The sequence below is a fragment of the Opisthocomus hoazin genome, chromosome 15 (assembly GCF_030867145.1).
Source record: "Opisthocomus hoazin isolate bOpiHoa1 chromosome 15, bOpiHoa1.hap1, whole genome shotgun sequence".
Lineage (NCBI taxonomy): Eukaryota > Metazoa > Chordata > Aves > Opisthocomiformes > Opisthocomidae > Opisthocomus > Opisthocomus hoazin.
Window position 1 is genome coordinate 8,336,397 of NC_134428.1, and position 19,373 is coordinate 8,355,769.

Sequence of the window (19,373 nt, forward strand, 5' to 3'; positions counted from 1 at the left end):
GCGCCAGGCTCGCCTGCCTCAGCCGGGCAGGCCGGCGGGCTGCCTCTCGCTGACACCGCAGACCGGCTAGCAAGAAGTTTTGCTCACCCAGCGCCAGCCAGTGAAGTGCCAGAGAGGGAGCAACTGGTGGTGGGTGAGCTGGGTGGGAAGGAGGAGGGGTAGCGAGAGGAGACACGCTCACGCGCTGGTGCATGCTGATCGCCTGCTGCCTGTGGACGTGCGGTGGGAGCAGCGCGGGGAGAAAGGGAGCGATGCTGCTGGGGTACCCAGGAGGAGTGGGAGCTGTGGCACGAGCCAGCCGCTGACTGGGTGTAAGCACAAGCCTTGGGAGAGCGCAGCACCTGGAGTAAGGCGGCGTCCAGCTGAAGGTCAGGCCTTGTTCCACGCTGGTAGAGGTATTCAGTAGTGGCTCCTGGGCTGCTCCTAGCCACCTGGGGAAGGGATTTGGTTACAGGGAGAACAATTATTCCAAGTTCGGTTAAGCCAGGGCACCAAAGCCAAAACTGCGTGTATTCTGCTCCTGAGAAACATGTCATAATGTATAATGCAATTTCTTGATAGTGATGGAAATTAATTCACCTCTAAGCCTGGTTGCACTCTCGGGTTCTGGTGCGAGCTGGCAGGAAGGAACGAATGCTGCCACATTGCCGCCCCCCATCAGTGCGGCATTCATGCTGCCAGGGCCTCAAGCTCCAGCGCCCGCTGAGCGCCCCGGTACCCACGCCGTACCCTGTGGCAGATCCCTGCAGCCACGGAGCTGGCTGTGCGAGAGCCCCTGCTGTCCTATGAGACCCGAATCCTGTCTCTGGGGCGGGCTTGAATTGAAGCTCTGTACATGAGGGCAAGGTCCAGGGCAGGATTTTTGTACTGCGTCCAGCTCTGGAGCCCCCAACATAAGGACATGGATGTGTTGGAGCGGGTCCAGAGGAGGCCACGGAGATGATCCAAGGGCTGGAGCACCTCTCCTATGAGGACAGGGTGAGGGAGATGGGGCTGTTCAGCCTGGAGAAGAGAAGGCTCCGGGGTGACCTTAGAGCAGCTGCCAGTGCCTGGAGGGGCCAACAGGAAGGATGGAGAGGGGCTTTTCACAAGGGTGTGTAGTGATAGGACAAGGGGGAACGGCTGTGAACTAACAGAGGGCAGATTTAGATTAGACATTAGGAAGAAATTCTTCCCCATGAGGGTGGTGAGGCCCTGGCCCAGGCTGCCCAGAGAAGCTGTGGCTGCCCCCTCCCTGGCAGTGCTCACGGCCAGGTTGGATGGAGCTCTGAGCACCCTGGGCTGGTGGAAGATGTCCCTGCTCATGGCAGGGGGGTTGGAACCAGATGAGCTTTAAGGTCCCTCCCAACCCAACCCATTCTATGGTTCTGTAATTTACACCCAAAACCAGGACTTTAACGGATTTTCGGTGCTTCCAGCCAGAAGGCGTAGCGCACGGTCCCGCTGACCCGCGGGCTGCCGGAGCCCTCAGCCCGCAGCCGGCTGAAGCACTTCAGCGCCGCGCCTCGCCCCCAGGCTGGCCCCGGCCGCGGCGGGCGGAGCGGCCCCGCGGGCTCCCGTCGGGGTCCGGCCAGCGCTGGGTCCGCTGCCCGCCCCTGGCGCCGCGGGCTGGGCGCGGGAAGCAGCTCTGTCTTTCCGCGGTCCCCGGTGAGGCCCCCGGCCGGAGCCGAACGGCCACGCCCGGGACGGCTGCTCCAGCGCCGAGCCGCCCCGGTAACGCCCGCGGGGCGGAGACGGCCGGGCCGGGCCGGGGCGAGTGGCGCGGGGTTGCGGCTTCAGCCGGGCGGGCGGCGGAGCGGTGAGGGCCGGGGGCTGGCTGGCGGAGCGGGCGGCGGGCTGACCGGCAGCCGGGGCGGACGGGGAAGCGAAGCCCGCTGCCGGGGCGGGGAGCGGGCCGGGGCCCCCGGCGGGCCGGGCCGGGCCGGCGGCTCGGGCACGATGACACGGGGCAGGGCTGCGGGGACACCGCGTCGGGCCGCGCCCGGCGTGCCCCGGCGGGCCGCTCGCCCGGCTGTGGCCAGATCTCTTGCTGTAGCCGGGACGCAGCTTTCTCCCGAGCGCCGGAGAAAGTTACCCAACTTTAAAACGTTCCTCAGCAGGTCGGGAAACTAGGAGGCTGTTGGATGGCCAAGATGGTGGCTCAAGGAAGCGCTGCCGCGTTCCGGCTGGCTGCTGAGCGCGGCAGGAGTCCCCAGGGCTCTGACAAACCTGTCTGTCCTGCCTGGTGGTTTGCCAAGAGGTTCGCCCCCAGCCCGTGCCCCGTCCCAGGCGCCGCTGTCCGGAACTGGGCTGCGCGGGGAGCCCCTGGGGTCACCCCGGCTGCTGGAGAGCGGCTGGGGGTTGCAGGTGAAGAGGGCTGGGTAGGGAGTGTTTAATTCAGGGGATTAAATCGGGTCAAGTCTTAGCAAGAGGCAAAGAGTAAGGGAAGGGCAACAGCGTATCTGCTTGGCCAAGCTGGCTTAGGAAAGCTGTGTTTGTAAGCAGTTCTTTCCTATTTTGTGCGTGTTTGTTTGGGGTTTTTTAATACTGTTGAGAGAGGTGGGTTATTACCTTCACTTGTCCCCAGGCTAATCCTGAAGTAGTGCCCAGGACTGTGAGACGGATGCATGTTTGCACTGGCTGTATGAAGTAATAGTGCAAACATTGCTTCAAAGTTGACATTTAAAACAGAAGGGACATTAGCAAAATCGAGTTGGAAAGCTGAAGCTGTGGTTACCTCCACAATACTCACTGTTTTGAAGAGATTGTTCTGTAACCCTGGTGTCATCTTGCTCTTTATTAGGCATTTCTGTTTTGATGGATAACTTAAAGGGACTGATGCTTAGTTCTAGCTTTATACCGTTCACTGTAGTACCTAGTAAATGTTATCTGTGCTTCAGATTTTAAACTTTAAAAAAAGAAAAGGCATAGTAGAGGTGGTTGCCGTGCCAGGGATGCTGCCAAGTGCCGCGAAGACCTGAGACCTGCTTGCATCTGTCTTCAGGAAGGGGGAAAAAAAGACCGAGAAAGCACAGCAGTCATTTTTAAATTGAACCAGCTGTTCGAAACTAGTCAGTGGTAAGAAATGAAAAATGCAGCATCATTTAAAAATGAGTGTTGAATGTTAAATACCAAGACTAGAAGTGTTTCTGCTGGAAGTTACAATCATGCCCATTTTGAAATCTGTGAATGGGTGCTGATTCCTTGGGACTCGCTCTTCCTTAAAGCAGAGGTGAGGACGGTCTTCGGTCGCGCAGTGGCCGTGCAGGAGGAGTAGCTGTGGCTGGGGGCAGCTGATCAGCATTCAGCTCTGTAGGTTAGTCACAAGGGGAAACTTTTCTAAAGAAAAGAGGAGGTCAGTGGTTTTTAAAAATACAGCTGTGGAATATTTGATACTACAAATATCGTCACAAAAACTTACCGAGTGTAATCATCTTTGACTGCTGTCTTGTTCCCTCCTCGGCCTACCGAATGTGCGCTGTGCGACAGCAGTGTGGAAGCAGTGCCTGTCCTCAAGGAAGCGATGGGTTGCCACAGCTACGGTCCTGTGTACACACCGTGCCCGCAGCCGCGGCTGTCCCTCCGTACCAGCTCCCCTGTTTGTCCTTGCGATGGGGCTACTGTAAAACCCACGCTGCGCTGAGTACACAAGTCCCTTTCTGATAAACCTGTCTGCGTTTCTGCTTAGTCTTCAGGGAAGATCGGGGAACTGCTGAGAGGTATAAACGTTGGTAGTGTTTACTCACGTAAATCTGCCTCCAGTGCAGCAGATTAGTCCTGTGTAACCTGGAAGAGTGATCAAACCTGGGACAAGTTCTCTTTGGAGGAACGTTTATAGACTTCACTGAAATGACCCACAGAGGTCCCTTCCAACCCCTACTATTCTGTGATTCTGTGATTCTGTGAAATCCCGGTGAAAGCTGACATGTAAGGCAGGCAGTCAGCAGTCTTCCTGAGATTCGTGCACTCCAGGAGAGCGAAGAGGCTTGTGTCATCGCTGGGAAGCTTGCGCGCTGTGTCTTGGCCATGCTTTGTGTGGACGGAGTGACTCCAGCCCTCGTTGGATGCTTAAGCCTGAAATTCTTTTGCTTTGTGTGTTGTCTTTTGTACCTGCACAGTTCTCTGTAGGCGTCTTTCAGGTGTTGAAAGGGCTTTCTGACTTGAGAGACATGGTCAGAAAAAGTGTAAAATCAAGAGATGCTGCCTGAGAACTATTTTAAAACTTTGAAGAATGACCATGAAAACACATACAAGAATTGTCTGGGTTGGGGGAGAGCAGTCATGGATTCTAAATGAACTTGTTTATGTTGCTTAGAAATAACACTTGTTTTCTCTGAGGTTGGCAGCCTGGAGATGCCTGTCCACGGAGCCTTATCCGTGTAGTTGAAGGTTTAAGGAAGTGATTTTTGTGTGGCAAATGAGGGAAGGGCTGAGTAAATAGCTTACCAGAGCAGGAACCAATGCCAATTTTCAATTCCTTTTTTCCTTTTTGGTCCGCGGACAGGTGTGTAGGTAGTACATAAGATAAGGGGCTACTGACTCAGCAGAGGAGCTGGCCCACGGAGCTGCGACCGGCTGCAGACCCGAGCTCCCCACTCGCTCAGCTGGCATTGCTGGGTACAGCGTGGAGAGGAGGAGGCAGGGGATCCGGGGAGCCGCAGTGTCGACATAGACAGATAGAGGCGTGAGTGGTGAGGAGGCAGCGTGGGCATCGTCGGAGAAGCAGAGGTTTGCCAGGCAGCGGTGGAGAACTCTGGTTGAGAAGTTACAGTAGTGGGTATGTAACTGCGTAAAGGATGATGTTGAGACAAGAGAAGCTGGTGGTGGGTTAAGGATGAAACTTAATACAAGGTTTGTGGAACCATGATAGACTGGAGTTTCTAGAGCTTCTCACAAAAAAGCAAGGAAATCAAGCTTGTCTTAAAATGGTCTGGAATTCCTATATTCTCAAATAGATTTATTTACATTATGTCTTGTGAAGTAAGGAAAAAACAACAGTAAGATGTCAGGTCCACCAATAAAACTCAGCTTCCTTTTGGTGGCGAGGTGCTGATCCGGAACATGCATCCCGCTAGGTGTACGACCGTACTTGGGGCAGGAGGAGTATGTGGTAGCCCTACAGTTCCTATCATTGCTGCCGGTCTCTGCACGGGATGAGCTAGTGCTGCTCCAACCTGAACCAAGCTGGCAGCGTGGAGATGGCCCAGCAATTGAGGCAGTTTTCTGGAGAGCTCTCTTCAGTGAAGGAGTCCGTAAGCAAATGAATTTGTTTTGTTTACATCGTGACTGGTATCTTTTGCATCAGTTTTGTCAGAACTTAGTGTTTAGTCTTTAGTGTATGGATAAAACCAGAACTGGACTTTTGTAGTCTTTTTGTAGTGCAGTAACCTAACTTCTGTTTTCTGGGTCGTTATGGCATAATTTAGGTTGGATAGGGGATCTCCAGAGGTCATTTGGATCAGCTGCCTGCTTAGGACCGACTTCGGTGAAGTTGTTCAAGGCCCTTTTACTTTGTATTCTGTTACAGCTTTCTGTTCCGAAGTCTGTTTCCTACTTAGTCCTATGGAATTATTTACAGCCAGCTGCCATCCCAGTAGGGAAATTCTGCATTATCATCTGGCTCATTTACCGTACTTTTTGTTTGCTTCTAGTAAAAACTGTCCAGTCGTAGCTTCTGTTTCCTTTCAACTAATCCATTCTTGGCCCTGGTGTGTGTTGCCTACAGATTCTGCTGGTACTCCCAGTGGGTGTTTTCCTGGACTTGAAAAATCACGTACCACACAGTCGTCTATAGCCAGCAACTTTCTGCCGTGTGTAAGAAACGTGCAACAATCCAAGTAAGTCAAATCTCTCTCTTTTTTTTTCTTTCTGTTCTTCCGCCTTCCATTTTCTTGGTACCTGAGACTTTTCCCCCCACGTTCATGTCCCCGCCCAGTGGAGGCTGGGCTGTGCTCTATGCTTTGAGGCCTGCTTACGTAGTGTCTTTCTTTCAAACTGAGGTGCGTAGCTGCTTGGAATAAGCTTGGGGAGTGGGGATACGTGAAGGATGTTGTATCCAGGAGAAGGTGGCTGAGCTGGGAATAGAACAGCAGGGGTCGAGATCCTGGCAGGAGTTTCAGAGACGAGCCACAAGCTTTCAGGGTTGGATGGCAGTGTCGGGGAGACAGCGGCTTGGCTCTCGTGCTCCCGGCAGCCATGCGCATCTTCTGGTTTTGTTCTCTGTGGTGACTGCTCCATTGCTCAGCTGAAGCTGCTCACACACCATGCTGCCTTGCAGTCTTCCTCCGGCCCTGGTTCTGCTGCCCACTCCTCTGGTGAAGGACCCACAGCTGGTGCCAGCACTGTGGCTTCATCCTGGGTAGAAGCTAGTGTGTCCCTGCTCCAGATCTGCTGGCTTGCACCCACACGAGAACGACCCAATTTACGTATTGCTTCTTTTCATCCAACATATGTACCCTTCAACAAAAGCCCTGAAAAAATGAAAACTGCTAAGAAATCTAAGAAAATAACAACTACTTATGCTCTTATAAAAAGTATGCTTTCTTGATGGTATTGCCACCTTGTTCATCACTTGGATAGCCAGATACAGGCTTACTTCATTTTCATGTCCTTGCCCTGTCTTGCATGGCATCTTTGCTAGTGCATTCTACCTCTCTGTAAAAATTCTCTAGAAAGCAATTTGATGTGATGTGTTTAGGTAAATTCACATGCAGCACCGTTCCTTACAGGGGAAGATAAAAATAAACTATGTACTTCTTTTCTAAGTCATCCTACCAAGTGTGTGTAACGGAAACGTCTCTCCTCTTGCTGAGAGTGCGTATGTGTTGATGTGGAGTTTTGGAATGATGCTCTGTGAAAGTAAAAACAGATGGTCTGAGATGGTGGGTCTGGTTTCTTGATCTGTGTACGCTCCCTTGCATGCCTGTTGCTGCCATCTCCCCTTGTACCGCTAGTGTGTATGTTGTTGTGCGGCCGGTGAGAGTAAGGAACCGACATGGCTGAAAACTCACTCCTTAGTGGGAGGCAGCTGAAGTGGCAAGCTGGATCTTTCTTTTGGTACAAATAGTCGTAGATTGATTTAGGATGTTTGCTATTGCACTGTTTTAAGGATATAAATTTATTTTGCTAAAACCAGGAAAGTTGTAAATCCATACCAGACAATGACAGTGTTCTTAGTTCAAACTTTGATATAGCTAACTAAGCTATCTTTTATAAAAAATTCTTATGATGACTTACAGTCAATTTAAACTAAAAATTGTATTTTCTTTATACTAAAGTTTGTTTCGGAAGGACTTCAAACACATACAGACACATTACTTAGTTTCAGAGGAACCTATTTAAAAGCAAGCAGAGCGTTTTTGCTCTGTACCTGAGTGGCTAAGGAAGATTTCAGATAAGGAAAATTGTCCTGTAAGGTAGTAAGTGTATTTGCTCTTCCGCTTTCAGAAGATCAGTACTCACTGTTGCATTAAAAGCAGGTGCCAGGCTCAGGTTTGGCTGGACAGGCAGAGGCATGACTCTGCAGGTTCCTCCGTCTTCTCCAGCCTCCCAGGAGCAGCACTTCTGCGCAGAAGTTTCTCTTCGTGTGGTGTGTTAGTGCGAGAGCGCACAGACCTTTTTTCCTCCCTTCGTGATCGGGGCAGAGAGGTCATCCACTCATGGCTGTGTGGAGGTGCGGTTGCTGTTACCTGTGTGCTGCTGTGGAATCCCTTTCTGCTAGACTCCTGGGCAGGTCAGGAAACCAGCTGGGATTAAAAGAACTGTTGTCTAATGATTCATCTGTAATCGCTGGGTAGGCTATGAATGACTTGACTTACCTTTGCACTTTTGACTTGTTTCCCTTCCCGTTTTTTCTCCCGTTTGTCCTAAGGCAAAAGGTATTTCTCTACACATTCTTGGAATGCACATTTGCATCCTGTCTTCAGAAAAAGGCTGCAGTTTTAAACTACTTAACATTAACATACCGGTCTGGGCAATATAAAAAATTCTGTAAGATGGGGGACGCGTTCTGTGGTGAGAGAATGGTAGTAAAGTATGCGTTGAGTTTTGGGCGTGGAGAGGACAGTTTGTGGTTACGATGGTTATCGCTTGGTGAAGATGCGTGAAAGGCGTGTGAGCCAGACTCTGACCCGGGCTGGTCTGCGCTGTGAATGGGGCGAGGAGGGAGGGGAAAGACGGCTGCAGCCCTGTGGCTCTCTGCGTCTCTGTATTTGGGAGTGCGACGCAGATAACGGCACCCTAACGTTCTTGCAGCAAATCTGCCCCTTGGGAGGAAGAGAATGTTGACTACATCTCCCTGCTGAGAACAGACAGTGGCAGAAGTTACCGTGTGAGTATGTTTTATGTGGCAGAGGTTGTCACAGCGTTACGTGTTGGTTTGGGTACGTTAAGCAAGACCTGTGTAGCTTCTGGACTGCGATAAGCATATGATCTTTCTTATTTTCCCTGTAATGCCTGTATTCATCTTGATGAAGAAGGTCAGAGTAAGACAGTTTGATACTTCAACTAGCATTCTGGACACACTGCCCAACTTTTTACAGACCCGTGCTGTGGCAGGGCCTGCTGAGGAGCATTACACAGCTATTTAAAAAAATGGTGTAGGTCATAGCCTATACTTTAATTAAACACATAAACATTGTTGGACTGATGAGATATAACCCTGCTGAGTCCTTCTGCGATGTGTAGCTGTGTCTGCGCATACAGAATCACAGAATCACAGAATCACAGAATAGTAGGGGTTGGAAGGGACCTCTGTGGGTCATCTAGTCCAACCCCCCTGCCGAAGCAGGGTCACCTACAGTAGGCTGCACAGGATCTTGTCCAGGCGGGTCTTGAATATCTCCAGAGAAGGAGACTCCACAACCTCCCTGGGCAGCCTGTTCCAGGGCTCCGTCACCCTCAGAGGGAAGAAGTTCTTCCTCATGTTCAGACGGAACTTCCTGTGCCTCAGTTTGTGCCCATTGCCCCTTGTCCTGTCACTGGGCACCACTGAAAAGAGCTTGGCCCCATCCTCCTGACACCCACCCTGCAGATATTTGTAGGCATTTATAAGGTCCCCTCGCAGCCTTCTCTTCTTCAGGCTGAATAAGCCCAGTTCCCTCAGCCTCTCCTCGTAGGAGAGATGTTCCAGTCCCCTCATCATCCTCGTAGCCCTCCGCTGGACTCTCTCCAGTAGCTCTTCATCTTTCTTGAACTGGGGAGCCCAGAAATGGACACAGTGCTCCAGATGAGGCCTCACCAGGGCAGTGTAGAGGGGAAGGAGAACCTCCCTCGTCCTACTGGCCACACTCTTCTTGATGCACCCCAGGATCCCATTGGCTTTCTTGGCAGCCAGGGCACACTGCTGGCTCATGGTTAACCTGTCGTCCACCAGGACACCCAGGTCCCTCTCCGCAGAGCTGCTCTCCAGCAGGTCCACCCCAAGCCTGTACTGGTGCATGAGGTTGTTCCTCCCCAGGTGCAGGACCCTGCATTTGCCTTTGTTGAACCTCATCAGGTTCTTCTCTGCCCAGCTTTCCAGCCTATCCAGGTCACGCTGAATGGCAGCACAGCCTTCTGGTGTGTCTACCACACCTCCCAGTTTGGTGTCGTCAGCAAACTTGCTGAGGGTACATTCTAACTCTTCATCCAGGTCGTTGATGAAGAAGTTAAACAAGACTGGGCCCAGTACTGACCCCTGAGGGACACCACTTGTCACCAGCCTCCAACTAGACTCAGCGCCGCTGATGACAACCCTCTGAGTTCTGCCATTCAGCCAGTTCTCAATCCACTTCACCGACCACTCATCCAGCCCACACTTCCATACTTCAGGTCAAAGTTTAATCTTGGATGATTTTAGTCAGATACAAGCCCTGAAGCCCATGACAGAAGGCTGTAAGAACCTTGGCTTCATTGTGAATGCTTAGTTAATAAGATTTAACCTTAAAAGTTCTGATTCGCTTAGTTCACTTTCTCCAACAGCAAGATAAAATGAAAGTTTAGCCAGGTGTTGTGCTTCTTTTCCAGGTAGAGCCTGCAAATTCTCTTGCCATGTTAAAATTGGCAGTTCTGGGTAGGAAGCAAATGCAGACCCTGCTGCTGGTTTCAGATTGCGTGGAGTTAGAGTTGGGGAATTAAAATGGAGGGGAGCATTTGAATTAGCTGAAATATGATTTTGCAAAATGCAAAAACGGCTGTGCACTACTGAGTTTTAGTAAGTATTCAACAGTTTCCAAAGGCTTCTATCCCCCCAAGTTCAGGTGGTTTTAGTGCAGCTGTGAAAGCAACACTGAGCTGTGCTGCGCTCTCCGTTGGAGGGAAGGGTGTCCACGCATCCTGCTGTTGGTAGCATTTGGTACTTGTCTTCCTGCTTGCCAGCTAGCATGAGTAAGTACTCTGGTTTCGTTTGAATAGAGTGGCTTGTGAACGCTGCGGCTTTTACCAGCCTTTGCCCTCCCTTTGTGCCAACTTTGTTCTGCATGCAGACCAACAGACCTCTGCAGAAAGGAGTGAACTGGAAGGGTGCTGTGCCCCACGCCAATGTCGTTTCAAGGCATGCTTACGAAGGAAATGATTTGGGCTGAGAAAAGTGCTCCCAGCTCTAAGTACTTGTGATACCTTCTCTTCAGCAAATGAACAAAAAAGAAAAATCTGGAGGAGGGAGCTGGTGCTTTTGTTGGCTGTATTAGTTCTTCTGTGGAGTCTCGTGACTCAGCTGCCCAACGTTAGAGTGCAGCTGGGCATGGTGCGTCAGTGCCCACCTGGCCACTGCGCACCTGGGATGCAAGAGGTTTGTTAAGAGGAGCAGATGAATGACGTGGGATGGACAGCTGAAGCTGTCGGTCTCTGTCTTCCCACACGCATTTCTAAGGACTCAAAGCAAAGGAGTAGTGAGAGTCTGGGAAGAGAAGCTGGAACTGCTCAGTTCTTCTCTATGCTTAGTGGTGTTTGGTTCTGAAGCTTTCAGAAGTAAATGGAAACTTCTTGTGTGTCAGTCGAAAAGGCCCGGGCTTGCATTTAGTGTTCTTGTTGGTCTTTCAGCGATGGCATATCCCGGTTTGAGATGGCTTTAATGTTGCCTGATGGCTTACATGCATGCTACCTCCAGATAACTTCCCGGTGCATTTGGCTCCCTGTTACCCGTCTTCCCCTTTGTCTTGCCTTGCAGTCAGGTGCCTGTCAGCGAACAGTCCTCCCCTTTGAAGGATTTGGAGAGCCTGCTTTGAGAAGATAAAACTTGCCGGTTCAGTTGCTGCTTCTGCCATCAGCTTGCTTTTGTGCCTGTTTGTCTTCAGTTAGTAAATTGCTGCTCTTCTGTAAGTTGCTGGGTGCAGGTTGTTAAGGTGTTAGACAATAGGGAAGACCTGACTTTCTGTGGGCGCTTAAGATTCTGTGTCACTTTTTAGATGATTTAGGGTTGGTTTGTAGTGTTAATCTTTTGTCCTCTTTGTAATCAGGCATTGTGCGTTAGTTGCTCTTCCCAGACATGTCTGTGTCAGTGGTATTTTATGTAAGAATGTGTCTGTAAAACATAATATGATTAAAGTTATAAGCTGCTCTATACCTATTTGCAGGGAGCAAAGTGCAAATGGAAACTATGGGAAGTCTATTACTGCCTTAAGCAATTGCACAGGGAAGTATAACACACAGTTTACTTACTAACCAGGCTGTAGGTCCTGCTTAAACTAAAGCAAAATGCTGAAAATCCCTTCGAGAACATCCCTCACCTTTGTTTTCGTTACTATCTAATCCTTGGGTTAATGCTTATTGCCATATCAATTTACTGCAGTTACTATCTTATCTGAAGCTTGAATAAATTTGATACTTGGAAACTCCTGACAGTCATGTTTGGTTTGGGTTTTTTGTGTTGTTTTTATTTAAGTATAGGGAGCTGGTTTTCAGGCAGTTCTAGACCCTGTCTTGCAGTGAGCTCTAGGGGCAGGGCGTTGGTGTGCAAGCAGTCTGCTCAGCATTGGGCCTTCCTTTCTTCAGGAGATGCAGTGTCTCGCTTCTGACACAGCACACATAAAAGCAGGAGTTTAATATTATAAAGGTGTTGCATTTATCTCAAAAGCAAGTGTTGAACTAATGGCAAATACAGTTGGAAGGGATGCGAAGAGGTTCTCTAATTCCCTCGATGCTGAATGACACAGAATTTCTGACGTGTGTAACTGTTCTTTAAACTATCAGGAGGGAAGGCTCCACAACTCTCTTGTCGATTTACCTAGTGCTTAAATAGTCTTATTAATTCTGTGATTCTGTGATTCTGTGAATAGACATAGGGAAAACCTTATTGTTTTAGAGTTTTTCTTACAGTTTTCCTTAAAATTTAGTCTTGGAGGAGTTTGTTTAGTTCTTCTTCGTTGCTACCTGTCTGTCTTCATTATTCTCTCTGGCCTTTTGGAACTAAGGAAACTCAATTTCTTTGTTTTTTTTCAGAAGTCTGCTAGCCTTTATGATTGTGCTTGGTGCTTTTCCTTGGAATCTGGTCACCTGTTTGTTTCTTAGATACTGTACTCCCGTGGGGGCTTTCCCAGAGCAGCAGAACTTTTCCAGCTGTCGTACAGATACTGGTTTTCCTCATGCATCCCTGCGTGGTCTTTGCCATTGTCATGGCACTGTCGGCTTCTGTTCTGGGCTGGTAGATCTGCTGGATCCTTCTCTGCAGTCTAGCTGCTGAAGGCATCGGTTCTTCTGGATGAAGAATGTGATACATTTATTGGATGACAGGTGGAAAGAGGTGCCTTTTAAACAGTACAGAAAGCCAGATTTTAGGAGACCAAAGGAAAAAGGAGGTTTGTTAGGCAGTTCTCTCGTAGCGCACTGGCAGTACGGCTCCATGTGTTAATTCAGAAGTCCAGGATGCTTTGACCTCAGGGTGGCTGTTACACAGATGCCTTGAAATGGTGATGAAACGATCCTTTTTCAGAATATGCAGTGGAAAAGTTCCAGATCTGTGTACCAAATGCATTCTTTCCTGGGGTGAATCTTGTCGATGCAATTGGTTGTTAAACTGGTGCTTTTCAGCATTACAATGTACTGAAAACAGCAAACAAATTCCACACCTCATCCGCACATGCGAGCAGAATGGAATGAGGCAGTCTGGGAGGAGGTGCTTCTAGATGCATAGTTTCACAACAGTTATCTCTACTTTGGAATCAAATTCTCTGATAAAGTGATCGTTCTAGATTAAAAGTAGAAGGATTACTCATGTCACTGTGTGGGAAACTATTGTGCAATAGGTCCTTGCACAACGTTTGTAGCTGGTTCTCCACTGACTGTTATTCATCTACTGTCTGCTGCGACAGCGTATTGAATTCAGTGCGAAAGAAATTGTGATCTTCCATTTTCTCAGGAACCAAACTCCCCCAAGGCAATTTCACAATTTAAGGATTAGCCAGGTTCTATACTGAGATTTTTTTTTTTTTCTTCGCCCCTCTTTCCTTCTGGGCCAACAAGGTCTTCATGGACAACATTACTCTCTTTGATTCTTCACTCTTCTTTTGCTTGTCTTTCTCTGCAGGGACTCTGCACGCTGGGCAGCCAAGATACAGCATGCTGCCTGGACTGTGAAAAGCCACAGCGTAGCTTGTGAGGAAAGGAACGTTCACTTGCGAGTTGACCTTGCAAGTTGAACCAGGTCTGAGTTTTGAGCATTAATGGTCAGCTTTGAAGCAGCGTGTGTCTGCGCTTAACCACATTCCTCTTTGGTTTGTTTTTGGGAGTAGGTGTCATTTTTGTATGAGGTAGAAAAGGACATTGGGCTATGAACCTTCCAAACGGTTTTCTGAAGCGTGTGACTGCCAAGTTAGCCAAGTTGTGTATGTTAGGTCCTGTTATTACCATGCAGTGCAGTGGTATCCCAAGATGTGCTATGAACAATGGGCAGAATTGTTGAGCTGAGAATGGCTGGTGGCTCGCACCGCGAGACGCTGCATGTATCCAGCAAGCTGCTGTTTTCAAAGCAACAAGCTTTGAAAATAATGCTGTGTTGTTGTGGGTGGGTTTATTTCCTAACATACTTTTTTTTTCTTTTTTTCCTCATCATCAATGCAATTTCTCTTATTGCTTTTGTTTATATTAGTGCTATGGTTAATTATAGCTTCTATATTACTATAAGAATATATAATTAATATTCCAAATACAGGTTGCCCTTCCCAGATAGTCCTGAGTGGAAAGACTTGTGTGTATACAGAGGGATCGAACGTGCACCAACAGAGAACGGAGTGTGGTTCTCAGAGAGCTGTCCGATGGTCCTTAGGAGGAAGGGAAAAAGGGAGACGCTTAATCAGCACTGACGCCGTGACAGATCGTTTGACAAAGAAATTGGTGGGCAGGGCAGAGGAAGTGGTAGGCAGGGAGAAAGAGCGGAAGTCTGCCTTGCAATCACAGTCGTTTCTTCCCACTTTGGGAAAAGGTGGCGGTTAGCATTCTTATACTCTGTACTGAAATAACAGTTGGTGGAGGAAAGTCACTGGAGGAAGATTGGATTAACAAACTCTCTGAAACTCTGGTAAGCAGCAAAAATGGCAACCTTAGACATACTGGAGCTTTGAGTTGAGTTGGATGTACTTAATTGTTTGGGGTTTCTTTTTCCTTCAGTAGAAATATTTTTCTATTTGAAACTGCAGCAGAGATAAAGAATCCTTTTTAAATATTTGAGCTTCACCACAAACCAGGCTCATGTTAGTTAGCAGCTACCATGTGCCCTATCATACTGTTTGATTTTTCAGGAGAACAGGGTGGGAACTGAAATACTGTTCTTGGAGAATTGGAAGAAACTGCCAGAGAGCTTAGTATACTAAAAAAGATGCCCCATGTACCTGTTTTAGCATTTTTAATTTATAAAGGAAGAATTGGTGGTGGGAAAATGTGTAAAAACTGTCCTGTGAAAAGGAAGAGTGAAGGAAGCGACAACGAAATCAAGATTAACATGTGATTGGAGACAAATAACGGTCAATAAATTTTCTGGTGATAAAGGTGCATTTTAATCTAGTTATCCTCTTGCTTCCTGTCTGTGTAGAGCAGAATTAGTTGCCCTCAGTAAATAATGTCTTTGGTTATAATTTTCTCTCTATGATGTTTTAGGTACAATGTCTGCTCCGAGTGGCATCCCTGTCCCATCTGCACCACCTTCTTATGAGGAATCAACAGGAATCAATGTGAACTACCCTCACCCCTATCCCATCCCAGAACCTGTCCAGAAACCAGATGGGAAGGGAATGCACCCACCCCCGTACATGGGGCAGCCTGCACCAGCGAGTAACCCCGGTGAGCCTGAGAAACGGTCCCGTGCCTCACATTGGGAAGGTGTCGAGTGGCTGTGTGGTAGCTGTTGTGCAGAAGATGAAAGATCGGGGTTCACAGGTGTTCCCCCACCCTCCAAAAAACATTTTTGAAGGGAATGAGCTGAATCAGTTCTTGTGAGTCCTTCGGTGTGCCCTAATATCAATAACATCATTTGGCTTTCTGCAGTTTTTAATGCAGACTTACTCTTAAGACAGCGTGTTTCTGCATGAGGAAATGCCACGGCGATTTCTCTGTCGCTGTACATTTCATTGCTCTGAGCCTCAAATATTTTGGAGTAGCAGCTGGTTCTAGCTCAGAGGAAGCTGAGTAACTGTCCTTTTTTCCTGATTTACCCATTGAGTAAACAGCGTATTTCTCTGCTCAGTTACAGTTCAGACAGTGTATGTGCATCAGCCAGTGGTGTTCTACGACCGCCCCGTTCAGATGTGCTGCCCTTCCTGTAACCAGATGATAGTGACACGTCTCTCGTATGACTCGGGAGCTTTGACCTGGCTGTCGTGTGGTGGCCTCTGCCTGCTGGGGTAGGTCAATTCCAATTTGTGCTTTATTTTTCTCTTCTTACGTGTCCTTTTATAGCTCTAAGGGGTAACAGAGCTCTCGGTTTCGTTGCTTTCTCATTCTGTATGGGGCCTGGCCCTTTACGGTTTGAATAGCCTACGCCTGCATGTAAGTCCTCCAGGACCTTCAAGCAGCCTAGCACACTGAAGTGATGGGCTCCATAGCCGTGTGTGTTCTTCCTAAAGCTTAATGGCACCAGTTGTACTGAGGGCTTTTGCAGGAAATGTTTTACCTCCTTGTGTATGTAGCAAGTGGTAAACCAGATTGATTGGTGGTTTTTTTTCTTCGCAGGTGTGTAGCTGGCTGCTGCTTAATTCCCTTCTGCATTGACGCCCTGAAGGATGTGGATCACACCTGTCCAAACTGCAGTGCTCTTGTTGGTTCTTACAAACGTTTGTAGGCAGTGTTTAAACGTTGGCAATTGATTGATGAAGTTGGTTAGTACCTCTACAAGCCCCTTCTGAAGCTTCATGGAGACTTCTGTTTGTTTCTGTGCATCCTGTCACTGGAAACCAAGCAGAAGGAATGTTTATTGCTAGATTGTTTGAGTAAGAATTTGCTGGAGGGTATTCTGACTTAGGTCTGTGAAACGTATACGTAATCTTTATGGGACACTCAGTCCAGCACCAGTTGATAGCAACTGAATGTTTTCCCTTTCTGCTTTATGGAAAACAGGTTGGTGATGTTCTTCAGTTAATCGTGTCTCAGTGGTGTTGCACGCTGGTGTGCTTGCTTACAGTCTCAGCACAGACCGGGGGGAGAACGGCTGTGCAGACCCGGGTAGTCTCACACTTGGTCTCGAAGCTTTCGGAACAGCACTGTTCACAGACTGGCAGGGAGTAGCTTGCCTCTGAGACAGGTGCCCCTCTCGGACAAAAGGAGCAATTTGTCGGCATCTTTTCACGAGCACTGAAATTCACTTTAAAACTCTCGTAGTTGAAAGAGAACCAAACCTAAAGGCTGCTTCCTTCTTGGAGGCTGCTTTTCCAAATGGGTGGCTCAGGTTATTGTTCATCAATGGTGATTCAATCTAGCACCTAAATTTCCTTGCCAGTTTTAAGTCTAGTCATATCTCTACTCTGCAGTGAAGGAGGTTCTTACAGGAATCTTTAATAGCTATTTTTTCAGCGTTTTTTGGTTTGGTTGGGGTTTTTTGCTTCTGATTTATAAGTCTGTGACGTGTTCTCTTCTGTGCACTCCAGCAGAAGTGCCCGTAAAGCCTTGGTTATAGCACTGGAAAACTTCCTTTTGTATTTACGTAAGTCAACTGATAGATCATAAACAAACCTGAGTCTTACCTTAGGGCTTGAATTCCACCTGCTCAACACAGATGGAAGACCTGTGCTTTTAGTTGTTGATCTGTTTGTTAATTACTGTTTCTTCATTAAGAAGGTAACATGTTTGTAAGGACTTTCTCTGATGATTATTTAGACTTGTACTCTGATTTTTGTAAGTGAAGGAGAAGTTCTGTTTTCAGCAACTTAAGCTGGATATGCTTATTTAAGACGATGATCACAAAACAGTAGGGAATGAGGCTCTGAAGACTGAAGTATTTTACTGTGTCATAAGCAGCAGACTGGTCCAAATAACATCTTGATGCATTTGAATGATACCTGTCGAGAAATAGCAGACAGGTGTTTAAACAAGGCTAACAATGCTAATACTGTGTTAATCTTTGTAAAAGTAAAAAGCGACAATAAATACAAATAAAAAATTTACTGTTCTTGCCAAGTGTGCCTTCTATAAATATTTGGTGTAAGTTAACTTTTCAAAAGGCTTTCAACATGTCACGTTTGAAATTCAGGAGTTTTGTGGATCACAAATGCAACCTCTAGGCCTTGTGTTAATTGGTTTTTGTAAACTGTTGCTGCTTGTGGGTCAGTCTGCAAGTGGTTTAAGAGCTTCCCTGCGCGTTTGGAAAAGGTTCCTGATTGTATATCTCCCTGTACCATAAGGATTTACATCAGCAGCTACTAAGTGGCAGGAGAATGATGGAGATGGAGCTGGTAGGTTCGCAGCTTTCCGCTTTGGTGGCGCAGTACTAGCTGGTGGTGGTGTCTGCTGCTGCACCACCGTGATGCCTTCAGTGTTCTCGGAGGGCCTGGGCAATGCCCTGTGGAATTTTCTGTTCTGATGGCACAGGCGCTGATTCTGATGTGCGGAGGTCACATGCGTTGCTGTAAAGCAGTATTGCACCCCAGATTTCACAGAAAATGTACTTCTTGTCAGTTTATCATCAGAGCGAGACAGGAAGAAGCAACAAAAGCATGCACTGTTTCCAAACCTGATGTTTGCTTGTGTAGTGGGGAGGATTTTTAGTTCTTTTAGTACCCTTGTCAGTCTGGTCTGGATAACCCTGCCGGATATTCACTTAGTGAGTAAGTCTTCAAATTGTTACTCCCTTAACTCCCCTTTTCTCTGCAAACTGGAGATGGTGGCAGCAGAATGCAGACAAACACTGACCAAAAAATAATTCCGTGGGGTTTTCTTTGGTTTGTTTTATGGGCACAGTCCACTGCATCTCTGTGAATTCCTCTCACAGATTGAGAATAGGACGCATAATGTTGGCAGCCATTCCATCTATTTAAGCATTCTGCAAAACTTTCTGCGGCCCTTTCTGTACTTCAGTTTCCTTAAATAGAAAGCCTGTGCTTGTTCTCTTGTGTATGATTTATCTACAGCACGTGCCAAAGTCACTGGCTTTGTTAAACTTACTGGGGACAGACAAATGCAGGATGTAACTTGCTGTGTGTGAAAGTGCTTGGTGTTTGATTACGTTGAGGTTCTGTTTGTTTTCAAAACTGATTATATTTAAAATAAAAACTTTGGTTTTCATATCTATAGCTTGTAATTGGAAAATCATAACATTTGGAATGTTCCCAAACACATGAATGGCTGAAATGTTAAAATTAAGTCAAGAAATGTAGTCACAAGGTGAAATTTTCCGGAGTCTCGCTTGGCAGGTCTCTGATAAAGGGCATTCTCTGGCCTGCAGACCAGCTGTTTACACGCAGAGCCCCACCTGAAAATGGGTTCCTGTCCTGCAGCTCGGGCCCTTTAAATGCTTGTTTTCAGTTAGAACTCGTTTGGGTAAAACTTTCACTTGCAATGCAACTGAACAAACACATATAGGTATGGCTGTACTTTGTGTGCCAGTGACTGGTATTGAGAAAACAGGTACCAAAAATCACCATGTTCAGTTGGAAAGAATGAATACCCTGCCTTTTTAATGGCTGAAGCACTTTTTTTTCCTTTTTTTTCCGAGATGCAGAAAATACTGGAAGGCAAGATGAATACCCCAATCAATTTTGTTCTAATGCATTAATTTTTATTATTTTTTGTGAAGCAACATTTAGGTTCATTTGCTCATGAGCAAGTTGAGTTGTGGACGAGTCGTTTTCCCTCTGCTGATGGACAGAGCAGTGGCGTGCTGGCTCTACGTGCTGGTGCTATTTGCACCTGTCTGTGAGGAAAGGGCAGCAGCCATCTGAAACCCCCCGGCCTCACATGACGAGTCCAGGCACAGCCTTCCCGTGCCCGCCCCCCCC

At 47.7% G+C, this 19,373-nt stretch overlaps 1 protein-coding gene across 10 annotated transcripts; it reads left to right on the top strand.

Moving 5' to 3' along the window:
• Positions 1-1,535: 1,535 nt before the first annotated feature.
• Positions 1,536-17,543, top strand: LITAF (lipopolysaccharide induced TNF factor). 10 transcript variants are annotated; one of them, XM_075436376.1, is made up of 6 exons: positions 1,536-1,713; positions 5,705-5,816; positions 8,233-8,306; positions 15,046-15,228; positions 15,632-15,788; positions 16,117-17,543. In XM_075436376.1, exons 4-6 carry the CDS (start codon positions 15,051-15,053, stop codon positions 16,223-16,225), a joined length of 444 nt encoding a protein of 147 aa, XP_075292491.1. In that variant the 5' UTR covers positions 1,536-1,713; positions 5,705-5,816; positions 8,233-8,306; positions 15,046-15,050; the 3' UTR covers positions 16,226-17,543. The 10 variants fall into 10 exon arrangements, with proteins under 10 accessions (XP_075292491.1, XP_075292483.1, XP_075292482.1 ...); XM_075436377.1 differs by lacking the exon at positions 1,536-1,713 and adding an exon at positions 1,715-1,798; XM_075436369.1 differs by lacking the exons at positions 1,536-1,713; positions 8,233-8,306 and adding exons at positions 1,736-1,798; positions 2,880-3,057.
• The last annotated feature ends 1,830 nt before the right edge of the window (positions 17,544-19,373 follow it).